The 13,062-nt window shown below is 39.7% G+C and overlaps 1 protein-coding gene across 3 annotated transcripts in view; it reads left to right on the forward strand.

Moving 5' to 3' along the window:
- Window positions 1–13,062, forward strand: part of LOC130102863 (kalirin-like) — a 63,262-nt gene that overhangs the window by 32,764 nt on the left and 17,436 nt on the right. For 2 of the 3 annotated variants that reach the window (XM_056268962.1, XM_056268964.1), the window contains 8 exons: window positions 1,452–1,544; window positions 1,639–1,689; window positions 1,857–1,934; window positions 4,628–4,813; window positions 5,697–5,868; window positions 5,970–6,190; window positions 8,900–9,156; window positions 12,291–12,426. In XM_056268962.1, the coding sequence (XP_056124937.1) occupies window positions 1,452–1,544; window positions 1,639–1,689; window positions 1,857–1,934; window positions 4,628–4,813; window positions 5,697–5,868; window positions 5,970–6,190; window positions 8,900–9,156; window positions 12,291–12,426 (1,194 nt within the window). The remainder of the gene's footprint in view (window positions 1–1,451; window positions 1,545–1,638; window positions 1,690–1,856; window positions 1,935–4,627; window positions 4,814–5,696; window positions 5,869–5,969; window positions 6,191–8,899; window positions 9,157–12,290; window positions 12,427–13,062) is intronic. The other variant, XM_056268963.1, reaches the window with a different exon arrangement.

Raw genomic sequence — 13,062 nt, forward strand, 5'->3', positions numbered from 1 at the left:
AAAATTTGGATACCGCCCAAGCCTACAAGCAGCAAAACAGTATTTATTGTCTGAATTTCGTTATAAAATGGACAGAACCTGAGAGCTGATGTTTTTTTCATATCAAAAGTAACCTGCTCTGTCTAGTCTGTCGGTGTCAGTGTCCTCTTTGCTCCGCGATTTTTCTCTGCGTGAGAAAATGGATGTGTGGCGCGAGACCGTGTGAAAGTGTCAATTGCGTGAGTCTCAAGCTGAATGCGTGAGAGTTGGCGGCCATGCGGGGGATAAATAGTCGGCAGCGTTCCTCCTTCCGCCGTGCTTCTTCTCCACGTGAGGATTGTTTACATTAGACTAGAGTGCGCACTGCATGCACACAGTGCTTATACATGTGATGTGGGGATTGTTTACATCAAAGTGCGCACGTGTTTTGCGCAGCGCATTGTTTTTTAAGCGGTTGATGGAAAATAAGCTGATGCGCGTTCTAAAAATCTAAATTCGGATCTATTATTTTTCACGGTATTTCGAAGTCCCCGCGATAACAATATCGTGCATATTCATTACCGCGATTTATCGCATTACCGAATACCGGCACATGTCTAATCGTAAGCAAGCTGACTATCTAGATAGCGTGGTGAATGCTTATATGGTTGTCAACGAATGGGACTCTATATTTTATTTATAATTAAATATCTTCAATACATTTTGGCATTAATAACCCATTAATAATCCCACCCCCGTGATTCCTCCGTGAACTCTGTGTCCTCCGTGATTCCTATTGTTTTTGACAACAAAGCACTTAAACGCGACAATCTCGTAATCAGAACTTCAGAAGTGGGAAGTAGAAAATTTCCAAGGCACATAAAGGCGGCATTAGCATCACCCTGGTTCCCTCGACAGAAAAGCCAATAGCATTTTTCCATTGGCTTTTGGAGTATTGCAGAAAATAAGCTCTGAGACCAACAAAAGTTTGATACTTGCATGTTTTGTTCCATAAGATAATTTTTGAAGTTTTGAAATTTAAAGCCTTCATACTATCAGCAAAAATAAAAAGCTTAAGGCTCTAAACAAACTAAACCACGGCCATGTGACTTCAACGTCACATCAACACTAAGCTTCCAAAATTTACAATTTGGAAATTTTGAGTTAGAAAAAGAGCATGAGTACAAACACAATGAGGCTGTAAAAGCCGACTAGTGAACCTCTGTAGTCCCATTTAGCCACTTGTTTACAACCGCCTTTTTCGAGACATATAAACATGAAATGTAAATTGGTGTCAACCACAGACCTTATAGCAAGCATTTACCAAAAACCCAGTCCAAAAACGAACTGACTTTGAGAATTTAATAAAAATGGCAACTTATGTCCAGGTTTTCGGACTCGTTTCTGCAGCACTCTGTAAAATTGCTTCTAAAATAAAAAATAAACAATTAATCATTACAAGTGTATATTCTTGTGTCTGTTTTGGCTCACAGGGGATTCAGCAAGACATCAACTCGAGACTGGCCATCAGTGATTTTCTCATTAAACCCATTCAGAGAATTACTAAATACCAACTTTTATTAAAGGTACAATAGAAAAGAAGTCTTTGATGCTGCGATTTGATACCAGTAATAAATAATAAAGTTTTATTAATGTTTATAATTTCTTTTATTGCTTAAGGACTTCTTAAAGTACAGCATCAAGGCGGGGTTGGATTGTCAGTATATAGAGGTAAGAATGAATCTTACTTGCCTTTTTTCCCCTTTTTTTAATGGTCAATCATAAAATGAGGTGATTGCATTTTAGATAGTTGTAAAAAATTGAAATTCAAAAAGCTGAAGCAGTTTAGATTCGAGTCCAATGGTCATACAGGTGTGTGTTGGTTTTCTCTGTAACAGAAAGCAGTAGACCTGATGTCCCAGGTGCCCAAGCTGTGCAATGACATGATGAATCTGGGAAGACTGCAGGGATATGAGGTATTCTGATCACAGCAGCTTCCCTTTACTCATTCTTAAATTTCTTAAATCAAACAACATTTTCTGAAAGACATTGTACAATCTTACAGTTATTTTACTGTGATTAAGGGGTGTTCTTCTGTCGTCAATTACTCACCCTCATGTTGTTCCTAACCATAAGACTTTCGTTCATCTTTAAAAAACAAATGAAGATATTTTAATGAAACCTGAGAAATTTGATTGTCAAGATTTGGCACATACATAGAGCTCATCAAATATGGTAAATGGAAGCTCAAACATGCTTGCTCATAACATGCATGTTCCAGTTTCCGCACGAAAAAACAATGAGGTTTGTTCTTGTTCGTCAAGCAAGTATGTTTGACATTTCATTTATCATATTTTATGTAGGGTACTCTATGTGCGTTGATCAATGTTTGTGATTAAATGCCAAAATTAATTCTGTTAATCATATAAAGTGAACTCTTTAGAAGTCTTTGATTAAACTGCTCAATTCATATGGATCACTTTTACAATGTCTTTATGGACTTTTTAAAGCATCAACGTTTTGGTGGAACAGACTTTCAGTGGAGGGACAGAAATCTCTCAGGTTTACTTAAAACTAGTGCTGTCAAATGATTAAAATATTTAATCGCGATTAATCGCATTAATGTCATAGTTAACTCACGATTAATCGCAATTAATCACACATTTTTATCTATTCTTAATGTCTCTTGATTTCTTTTTGTCCCATTATTTTGTTCTCATTTTAATGTTCTTATCAACATGGAAAAGTGGATCGGCTTGCTTTGTGCAAATGTTTTTTATTGAAAACAACATTGGCATATACTGTGTTCAATTTCACACTAACATTCTCACTTGGAGCAAATAATCTCTCACACAATGTAACATTGTCCATCAATAAAAGGGTGAAAGAAATACTGACGAGATTCTGATATTGACGAGGGGGCGGAGAATTCGCATCAGCTGTGTGTGTGTGTGCTTGGCCATCAAGTGGCAACTTTTTAAAAGTAATTCAGAAATCCATTCAGAATCTTATTGGCATCCATTTCGGCGTCTCGCGCTCGTCATCCACTCAAAACGTAAAGTTAACCAACTATTTGGCCGGCTCGCAAGCCCAAACAAGTGTGTGCGGCGTGCCTGTTGTTTTGTTTCCGGTCTAGCTAGATCCGCTTGCGCTTTGGTCGACGAAGCAACAAAACGTCCTTGTGCGGCGCAAGCCATTGGAATGAATGGGTTTCATAGCGCAGCGCCGCGTCCTGTTGCAAAAGCATGTGAAAAAACTACAAAGTTTGCTAGGCCAAAAAGACCGTTAATCGTGCGATAAAAAAATTGACGCCGTTAATAACGCGTTTAACTGACAGCCCTACTTAAAACATCTTTTTTTGTGGTGCGTAGATGTATGAAAGTCCAATGGGTTTGAAACTACATGAGGGTAAGTAAATAATGACAGAATTTTCATTTTTGGGTGAACTTTGGGTCCGTCCTGCACGGGACGGATTTTTCCATGAAATAGTTTCAAATTACGTATTGCATAGCCACAACCTACACATCCCAGCATAAATGGTCCCGATGAAATATTTGTAATTAAAGCATCTACATTCACAAACCACTGTTAATTTGAACAGAACAATCATAGGCTACTGCATGCATGATTTGTCATGACAGAAAGCACACAAAGATCGCTCCCCTTTATAATCACTAAAAAGCTGTCACTCATCTCAGTTCATCGCAATCTCACAAAGTTCCATTATAATCAATGCAGCTGTCTACACATCGTTTGTTATAATAAGAGGATTTGTGAGCGTAAACTGAGAAAACTGATCCTAGACCAGCAGTTAAGGGCAGCTTTTCCCTCTAAAAGTAATCAGAAGCAGCAGCAGCCTAAAGCCCAGGACACACCATGACTGTGTTGTCGTCTCTTGTCGGCTGCGTCTTGTCCAAAAAGCTTCGCTTGAACACACCAAAATGACTACTGGCGTCTGTCAACTATCACGTGCGTTCTGCCCATGCGTATAAGGAAATAACCAGCAGCACAAAGGAAATCCGAAACTAGGACTGCAGATATACAAACCATAAACAAAGCGGCGCTTGCTAACCATTTTCAATATCAATAATGATGATCATGTTTTTCATTCCACTCGGCTCATGTTATGAAAATATTTGCGCATTCGAATACTCAGGTAAGATGACGTATAATTATAACAGCCTTCTTTCTGTACCGCCTTGATTTCTTTGCTCGCTTTTATTCTTCTGCACTTACTCGTTCGCTAAGCTGAACAGCCAATCAGAGTTCTCTCTCTGCCGACGGCAGCAACGGTGATTCAACAAGCATAATCAGGCAAAAAAAATTAAAAAGCCTGGTGCCGTCTGACTAGAGCTAACGGTGAGGAACACACATAAAAAACTAAGCCGATCGATGCTCAAAAACGGCCCAACATATCCCCGGTCGCCGACCGTCGGCTTGGTGTGTCCCAGGGCTTTACACACGCTCCAGGTGCGCAGTGCAGGTCTCTAGGGTGAACTACACCTTTAACCCTATTTTAAATGTAGCATTTTAACAGTCCTCCCTATTTTGTGCCATCTGGTAATGTTCACTTGAATATATATATATATATATATATATATATATATAAGCTAGTCATTGAAACGTTAACTATCCCAGACTGATGAGTTTCTATGTTTGTGTACTTCAGGGGAAGTTGACGAGTCAGGGAAAACTCTTGCAGCAGGAGACGTTTTTTGTGACGGAGCAGGATTCTGGCGTTCTGTCCCGCAGTAAAGAGCGCAGGGTGTTCCTGTTTGAACAGATCGTCATCTTCAGCGAGCTCTTACGCAAAGGCTCGTCCATTCCAGGATACCAGTTTAAAAAGAGCATCAAGGTAACTGCACCACTGTTAGTCATGGAGTTTGTTCACTGTTATTTTAAGCCCAAAGTTTATTACGTGTATGCTAGGGTATGTGTACAATGACTGTGCATGTATACTGTCCTGATGATAACATGTGCTTCACAAGCAGTGTACAGTGTATGCTCAGTTAGCACATTTTTTTGTGTACTAATTAGTTTTTTTCTAATTAGTTGTTTATTGGACACTTGCAAGTGCAAATACATTACCAACCAAATATAATTACGTCTTTATTCACTTATGTTTCCATGAGCAAATGATAAAGGGGCTAAGCATTTTAACATGCTCATTAGTCAATAATTCATTATACATGTTGTTAGTTTTTCAAGAGTACTGTCTTTCTCTCTGTGTGATGGTGCACTTGATGAATTCATTAAAGTTATTTAATTAAGTTATTACACGGATAGCAAATACCAAACAATTATCAAACAGACATATTCACCTAAACACGGCTCCCAGTAGAGTCAGGATGTTCTCTAACAGTACACTGCTGCAAAGGTTTTTCAAACTTCTTTTTACCCCTAAGCGAATAACAAAAAATAACTTTGTCGTGAGTATATCGGGGCCCTAAGGGATACCTGCAACTGTAGATTAAACAAGTAAAAGGATATTTTTGTTGGTCATAATAAACAACAAGGATGGAACTTTGTAGTGCGCATGTGCTGAGCGCTTATGTCCACACATATATCAAATAGAGTATACTTTGAAAGCCAGTGCATTTGGATGTATGCATTTGGTAACCATTTGTGTCGAAACTTAATTAAACTTTGGGCTTTAATATTTGGGAGTTCTGAAAATGACAACGCTGGTAACTTGGCAGCTGAAGCCAGGTGTGATACGGACTTATGTGTGTGTGCAGGTGAACCTCCTCGGCCTGGAAGAGCATGTTGAAAACGATCCGTGTAAGTTTGTGCTGTGGTGTCGTGGGTCATCCGAACGTTTTACCCTGCAAGCGGCAAACACGGACATCAAACAGGTCTGGGTTCAGCATATCACCGATCTACTAGACTTACAGAGCAACTTCTTGTCAGGTAAGAAGTTGTCACGGCCATGTGAATCGTAAATGTGTTGGTAAACTCTCCTCATGTTGAGCTATTGAAACCATTGGTGCATCGTTCTACTGTATCTACAGCTCTGCAGTCACCCATCGAGTATCAGAAGGAGCGCAGCGGCTCTCAATCTCTGACCCGAAACTCCTCCAGCAGTGGGCGAGTGGGTCAGTCCAACAGCAGGCCCAGCTCCACTGTGTCACTGGGAGCAGAGAAACCCTCTCTGTCTGGACGGAGCTCCACCCCGATAAAGCTATCTACCTCCAACGGTGGTCCGTGCCACGACTCGGACAGATACCAAAGGGTGAGGACACAGCACCTCTGCTAACATTAAACATCTGCACGCTAGAGTTGATAGTGGCTCATTAATCTCCGAGCTGGATTCAAACTGGCGTCTCTGGTATGGGAGGCGGGCGTGCTAACAAGGACGCTAAAGACCAAAGACTCTAGCGCCAGTCGCTAGCGCACCTCTTGTGGCCAGGGGAGTGAGGTTTACACGCACAGCTCTAACTGGCCTGCGTTACACTCCCCTCCCAAAACCTCACTCCCACCCGGGTCACGGCACCAAATGTAACCGGTCCTACGCGGCCCGCCCAGTTTTCCGTACAACAACTTAACTTGCTGCTTAACTACCATAGTACAATGCATAGTTGAAGAAATCAATTAGCTAGTCACGACTGTTTCCCGAAACCGCATTGTCGAAAACTGGTCATTCAACCATGTTGGTTAATGATGTCACGCAGGTGATGGAGTAATAACTACTTTTAATTAATCAGTTTGAGTTCGAATTCTAGATGTTTCGCTATAAATTACGGACATGGCATCTGAGGACTGTTTCTCAGTTATTTCCAATTCAATATTCTGAATTTCCAGGCTCGTTCTTACGTACTAGAGCACGTTCACACATGCACACTCTTCAAAAACTACGCTTTAAATCTCTTGACAAACTAAAAGTTGTAAATGACATTTGTATGTATTTAAATATAAGAAATAGATTGTAATGAATGTCATCTTGCTTATTGCTTATCTTGCATCAGCCAGCGCATCTTATGAGGCCAGGGGAGTTTTGCTGCAACTCACTCTAACATACTGTAGACATTTTAGCGTGCTCTAGTAATGTTTTTAAACGTTGCATTTGTTGAAAGACAAATCCCTACCTGAATGACCTAGTGTCTCTATAAGAATATTTGCCTGACTCATCCACGACTTTTGGATGTCAGTTGATTCGTAGAGTACACAAGAGCGTCTACCCCGCCTGTAATTAGTCACATATTCCAAAATGATGCCGAGTAACTGTCACAGTCCATTGGCCCATTTTGACAGCCTACTTGATAGGACATTTGCCCGCTGAAAGAAACCTCCATTGTACACATTCCCATTAGCACACAAGTGTTGTCAAAATGATTTTTAAAGTCGCAATAGTCAACTAGTCGAAAGTGTAAATGATACAAGTGGAAATGGAAGTAGCGACTGATTTTTTCTTCCGTGACGCACATCCGAGTGTAACGGATTATCAAAAACAGAAGGCAGAGAGATGAATGTGATCTGGCAGGGGAGGGTTTAAACAGGATAAATGATTGGAAACCCTGCGTTGGTCACCAGAGAGAAGATACAGTTATGACATTTTGATTCGTTTTACGAGGACACAAAATCTTCTTAAAAATTAAACGCGCATACCTATAGACTAAACGCGTGATGCGCATGTGCACGTCATCGGCGGTTTCGCGGGTTTGCGTTTTTGAGGTTTGCGCAGAGATAACCTTCTTTTTTTTTTTCTTTTTTTTCAAGGCTTACACCTTGGAATCTATTTCAGGGTTTGCGTTCTCGCGCCACCAGGCACTGTTTTGTGCGGATGAGCGGGCCGGAGCGCGTTGAGTGTTTTCTGTTAGAACGGTGTCGTGCTGGCGGCCCCTAAGTTAATAACTAATGATCTTTGCAACGGAAGTGAATCAATCAATCAAAACTAACTTAAGCTGGACAATAACTTTATTCTAGAGCTGCTGTAAAGCCAAAACAATCTCTGTTACTGTCATATCCTATTATCACTGTAAAGCTGCTTTAAAACAATCTATAGTGTTAAAAGCGCTATATAAATGAAGGTGACTTGACTTATGAAATGTTCACAATAAGGTCTATAATATGCATTGAGAATATATATAGGGTGAATTTTCATTACATGCCAACTCTAAAACAATTGTTGTGTCAATCCCACCTTGATTTCAAAAGGAAAAAGAAAAACAGATATTTCTGATTCTATAGAACCACTTTAAGGCATGGCCACATTAGACAATGGACCTTTTTCGCAGAATTTCGCTGTAGTCAGCAGTGTAGTGATGCACGAAGCACAGCTCACACAGAAGTTACTTTCAAAGTAAGCATCTTTTCTGTTTGTCAACCCAGCAAGTTTGCATGACTATCTTGGACCTGATGCGCAATCTGCTAGTGGAAATTGTTTGTAAAATCGCAAGTCATGTGGATTCCTTGAAATGACCGGATTTCGCTTTCAAAATTTTGCAAAGCAACTGTAAATGTGACCGCACTTTAAATGGCAAAATCACCCCCACGTCCTCAAGTTACTTACTGTCAAAATACCTGTAGACTTTTGAAATAGTCATGAAATTAGATTGTGAAAATGGCCTGCAAATACCATTTCATGTTGACTTTACGCAGTTATATAAATCGCAATTATAGCATTTCACACCTCATAGAGGTTAAAGTGAAATTGTTTCAAAGTTTCCATAGTATTCATCAGTATTACTGACACACTCACTGTTGTCCAGTGTCTAAAAATGTACTGTCCCTCAGTGGGAAGCTTGTCATCCTTGACATTTGAAAGACAACCCACTGAAAATTCAGCATGTGCTGTGCATTACACAACCCCATAACCTAAGCATTCTTTAAAAGATGTGTCTTAACTACTGAAGATTAAGGTTTGGTTGACATACAGTATTAAGTGTTTTAACCGTATATGTCTTTTTTGTGTGTGTGTGTTGTCTCTCTCTGTTTCCCACAGCAGTTTGACGGTGTGGGCTGTAACGGAACGTCGTCGTCCATGATGGTGACTCAGGACTATAACGCACTGAAAGAGAACGAGATCTGTGTCACGCAGGGTGAGACAGTGCAGATACTGGCCACGAACCAGCAGAACATGTACCTGGTGTTTCGACCCGCTAACAGCCAATCACCAGCTGCGGAGGGCTGGGTCCCGGGACACATCTTGGGCCCCCTCACTAAACCCCTCATAGACACTACTGCAGACTCAAACATCAAGTAAGTGTCAGTCAATACTAACTGGAGCTATGATTGGATTTTTTTTTTTTTTTTTTAAACTGCACGTCCGTTTTTGAACACCCTCCCCCACCCCGTTCTGTTGGAACTAACCCGGATGCTTTGGACCATTTTGCACGGGAAGATTTGATTTTCTTCTTTTTGAGCTTTTTTTCTGGGCTAGAAGTTAAAAACAAACAGATAAATGTCGAAAGGACTTTAGCGAAGCCACGTCGTTGTTATTTTGTAGACTGAGGATTTGCCAAGAATCTTACATCAGTGTGGAAATGGACACGTCTGGACACTTATTTCAGTTGCTAACACCATTTTCGTTGTTTGTTTGTTTTTGTTGATATGATTTTTCTTTTTGTTTTTTGTGTGTGTGTAAAGAAAAAAGAAAAAGTGAAAGGAAGGCCGTCTGAAGGATTTGGCCTGTTTCTCCTGGCGGAGAACATATACTGTTGTCTATGGCAATTTTTTTATAGATTGTGTATTTGTTTTAAGTATTTGTATTTTTGTATAGACTTTTGTTTTCTTCTATCTACAGGATCACATGTTGGCCATTTACTGTACATACTGTTGGTTTGTTTACTGTTTGTAGCACATTCCTGTAAAGAGCCTTTTGCACTATTTAAGTGAATCTTTATTAATGAAGTCAGGTTTGTGCAATAGAACTACAGTTGCAATGTTGTAGTGTAACTAATGATTTGAAATGTATTATATTAAATATGTAAAATAAAATTTTGACATGCGCATGACTTAACACGGCTTAGTCAAATAGTGTGCTTTTGTTTTAATATAAAATAAAAGTGCCAAGTGAATGCTAATCGTGCATTTGAAGAAATCCTTCATTGTGTTTGCAGTGTAGAAGTGGTGCATCTTATTTTTATTATGTCTTTCATTTGTTTTATTTCGTAATGTAGTGTGTAGAACACTTATTTTGCGTTTGTACTAACCTCCGCGGTCCTTGACAGTGTGACGGGTTTGTGTGTGAAGCAGAATTTACTGTGAATGATATGAATGATTGCTGTTCTCACACAAACCATGTGTCCACCATGGTGTAAGGATGAAGATTTATATTCATACACTATCCTTCCAAAAAAAATGTTTTAAATGTTTTTGAAAGAAGTCTCTTCTGCTCACCAAGGCTGCATTTATTTGATCAGAAATACAGTACAAAACATTAATATTGTGGAATATTATTACTATTTTAAATGAACTGTTTCTATTCGAAAATATTGTAAAATGTAATGTATTCCTTTGATGGTAAAGCTGAATTTTCAGCAACATTACTCCAGTCTTCAGTGTCACATGATCCTTTAGAAATGATTGCTCAAGAAACACTTTGATTATCAGCAACATCGAAAACCGTTGTGCTGTGGAAACTGGAAGACATTTTTGCAGGATTTTTTGAATAGAAAGTAAAAAAAAAAAACTGAAACATTGTCAAATGTCAAAAACAATGTCTTTACTGCCACTTTTGATCAATTTATTGGATCCTTGCTGAATAAAAGTGTTAATTTAATATACACTCACCGGCCACTTTATTAGGTACCCCATGCTAGTAACGGGTTGGACCCCCTTTTGCCTTCAGAACTGCCTCAATTCTTCGTGGCATAGATTCAACAAGGTGCTGGAAGCATTCCTCAGGGAGTTTGGTCCATATTGACATGATGGCATCACACAGTTGCCGCAGATTTGTCGGCTGCACATCCATGATGCGAATCTCCCGTTCCACCACATCCCAAAGATGCTCTATTGGGTTGAGATCTGGTGACTGTGGAGGCCATTTTAGTACAGTGAACTCATTGTCATGTTCAAGAAACCAATTTGAAATGATTAGAGCTTTGTGACATGGTGGAAGTAGCCATCAGAAGATGGGTACATGGTGGCCATAAAGGGATGGACATGGTCAGAAACAATGCTCAGGTAGGCCGTGGCATTTAAACGATGCCCAATTGGCACTAAGGGGCCTAAAGTGTGCCAGGAAAACATCCCCCACACCATTACACCACCACCACCAGCCTGCACAGTGGTAACAAGGCATGATGGTTCCATGTTCTCATTCTGTTTACGCCAAATTCTGACTCTAACATCTGAATGTCTCAACAGAAATCGAGACTCATCAGACCAGGCAACATTTTTCCAGTCTTCAACTGTTCAATTTTGGTGAGCTCTTGCAAATTGTAGCCTCTTTTTCCTATTTGTAGTGGAGATGAGTGGTACCCGGTGGAGTCTTCTGCTGTTGTAGCCCATCCGCCTCAAGGTTGTGCGTGTTGTGGCTTCACAAATGCTTTGCTGCATACCTCGGTTGTAACGAGTGGTTATTTCAGTCACTGTTGCCCTTCTATCAGCTCGAACCAGTCTGGCCATTCTCCTCTGACCTCTGGCATCAACAAGGCATTTCCGCCCACAGAACTGCCGCTCACTGGATGTTTTTTCTTTTTCGGACCATTCTCTGTAAACCCTAGAGATGGTTGTGCGTGAAAATCCCAGTAGATTAGCAGTTTCTGAAATACTCAGACCAGCCCTTCTGGCACCAACAATCATGCCACGTTCAAAGTCACTCAAATCAACTTTCTTCCCCATACTGATGCTTGGTTTGAACTGCAGGAGATTGTCTTGACCATGTCTACATGCCTAAATGTACTGAGTTGCCGCCATGTGATTGGCTGCTTAGAAATTAAGTGTTAACGAGCAGTTGGACAGGTGTACCTAATAAAGTGGCCGGTGAGTGTATATCATATTACTGATATAATAATATAATAAAATGAAGAATGAACTGTACAAGATTATACTTGTGTAATACTGAAATATGAGAATGTTTGGGCACACTTAAGAATACTCACTAATTTAAGTTATGTCACTCTAATTTAAGCACACTTATGAACATATGAATGCTGTACTTGAGTGTCCAAAAACCTTTTGAGGCTTCTATAAATAGAACTGGATGATGCTAAAAATAGGTTAACAACACTGAGTGTCTCGCTGTTTGCTGTTTCTTTTTATGGCCCTCCCTATTTCCCTCCTGAAATAATTTCCCCCCTCCAGCACTTTTAATTTGCTTTTCCCCGCTGTTAGATTTGCGTTTCCACCAGCGTGTGTGGGTTTGACAACTTGATGTTTTGACACAACAGGAAATCTCTCTCGTGGAACACGCTTCGCGCTCGCAAGCGTGCAGAGAAGGACAGTGCGCCCCTCAAAAGTGACATAAAAGTTGAGAATGGACTGCGTAAGGCAAAGGAAATTCTCAGCAGCAAGGTCACTGAGAAAGTGAGTAGGAGGATGAGGGGTGTGTGTGTGTGTATGTGTGTGTGTGTGTGTGTGTGTGTGTATGCTGCATCCTCACCTGTGTGGAAATAAACACTGAACACGTCACTCACCCCACTTGCGTCTGTCCAATGACAGCATGACACTGACAGAAACACACATTGTTTTGAATATTAGCTTTTGTTAAATTTTTTTAAAAGCCATTATATATTTTAATCAGAAAAGTTGAATGATTACGACATAATCTGCTAACAACTGCATGACTATAAATGCATAATGTATTATAATTATATATATGTATGTATGTGTATATATATATATATATATATGCATGTGTATATATATATATATATATACATATATATATATATATATATATATATATAGTAGATCCCAATACTTCTCAATAAATTAATAAACATTTGTTTTATAAACTTTTTGTATTATCATCATTATTATGATTTGGTAAAAAACGACTATTTTTCTCAATTTTGCCATTTTGTTATTAATGATATGACTAAGTAGTTAATTTCACAATGTAAGGATTGTTGTATTCCTGTCATTTCGGCCTGGGTTTCTTTCAGACTGTACACTCCGTCCCGCTGTATCCCTGTATTTGTGAGTGTGTAACATGTTTCT

Source organism: Rhinichthys klamathensis, unplaced genomic scaffold (genome assembly GCF_029890125.1).
Source record: "Rhinichthys klamathensis goyatoka isolate OS25496 unplaced genomic scaffold, OSU_Roscu_1.1 h1tg000279l_1, whole genome shotgun sequence".
In the NCBI taxonomy this organism is placed as follows: domain Eukaryota; kingdom Metazoa; phylum Chordata; class Actinopteri; order Cypriniformes; family Leuciscidae; genus Rhinichthys; species Rhinichthys klamathensis.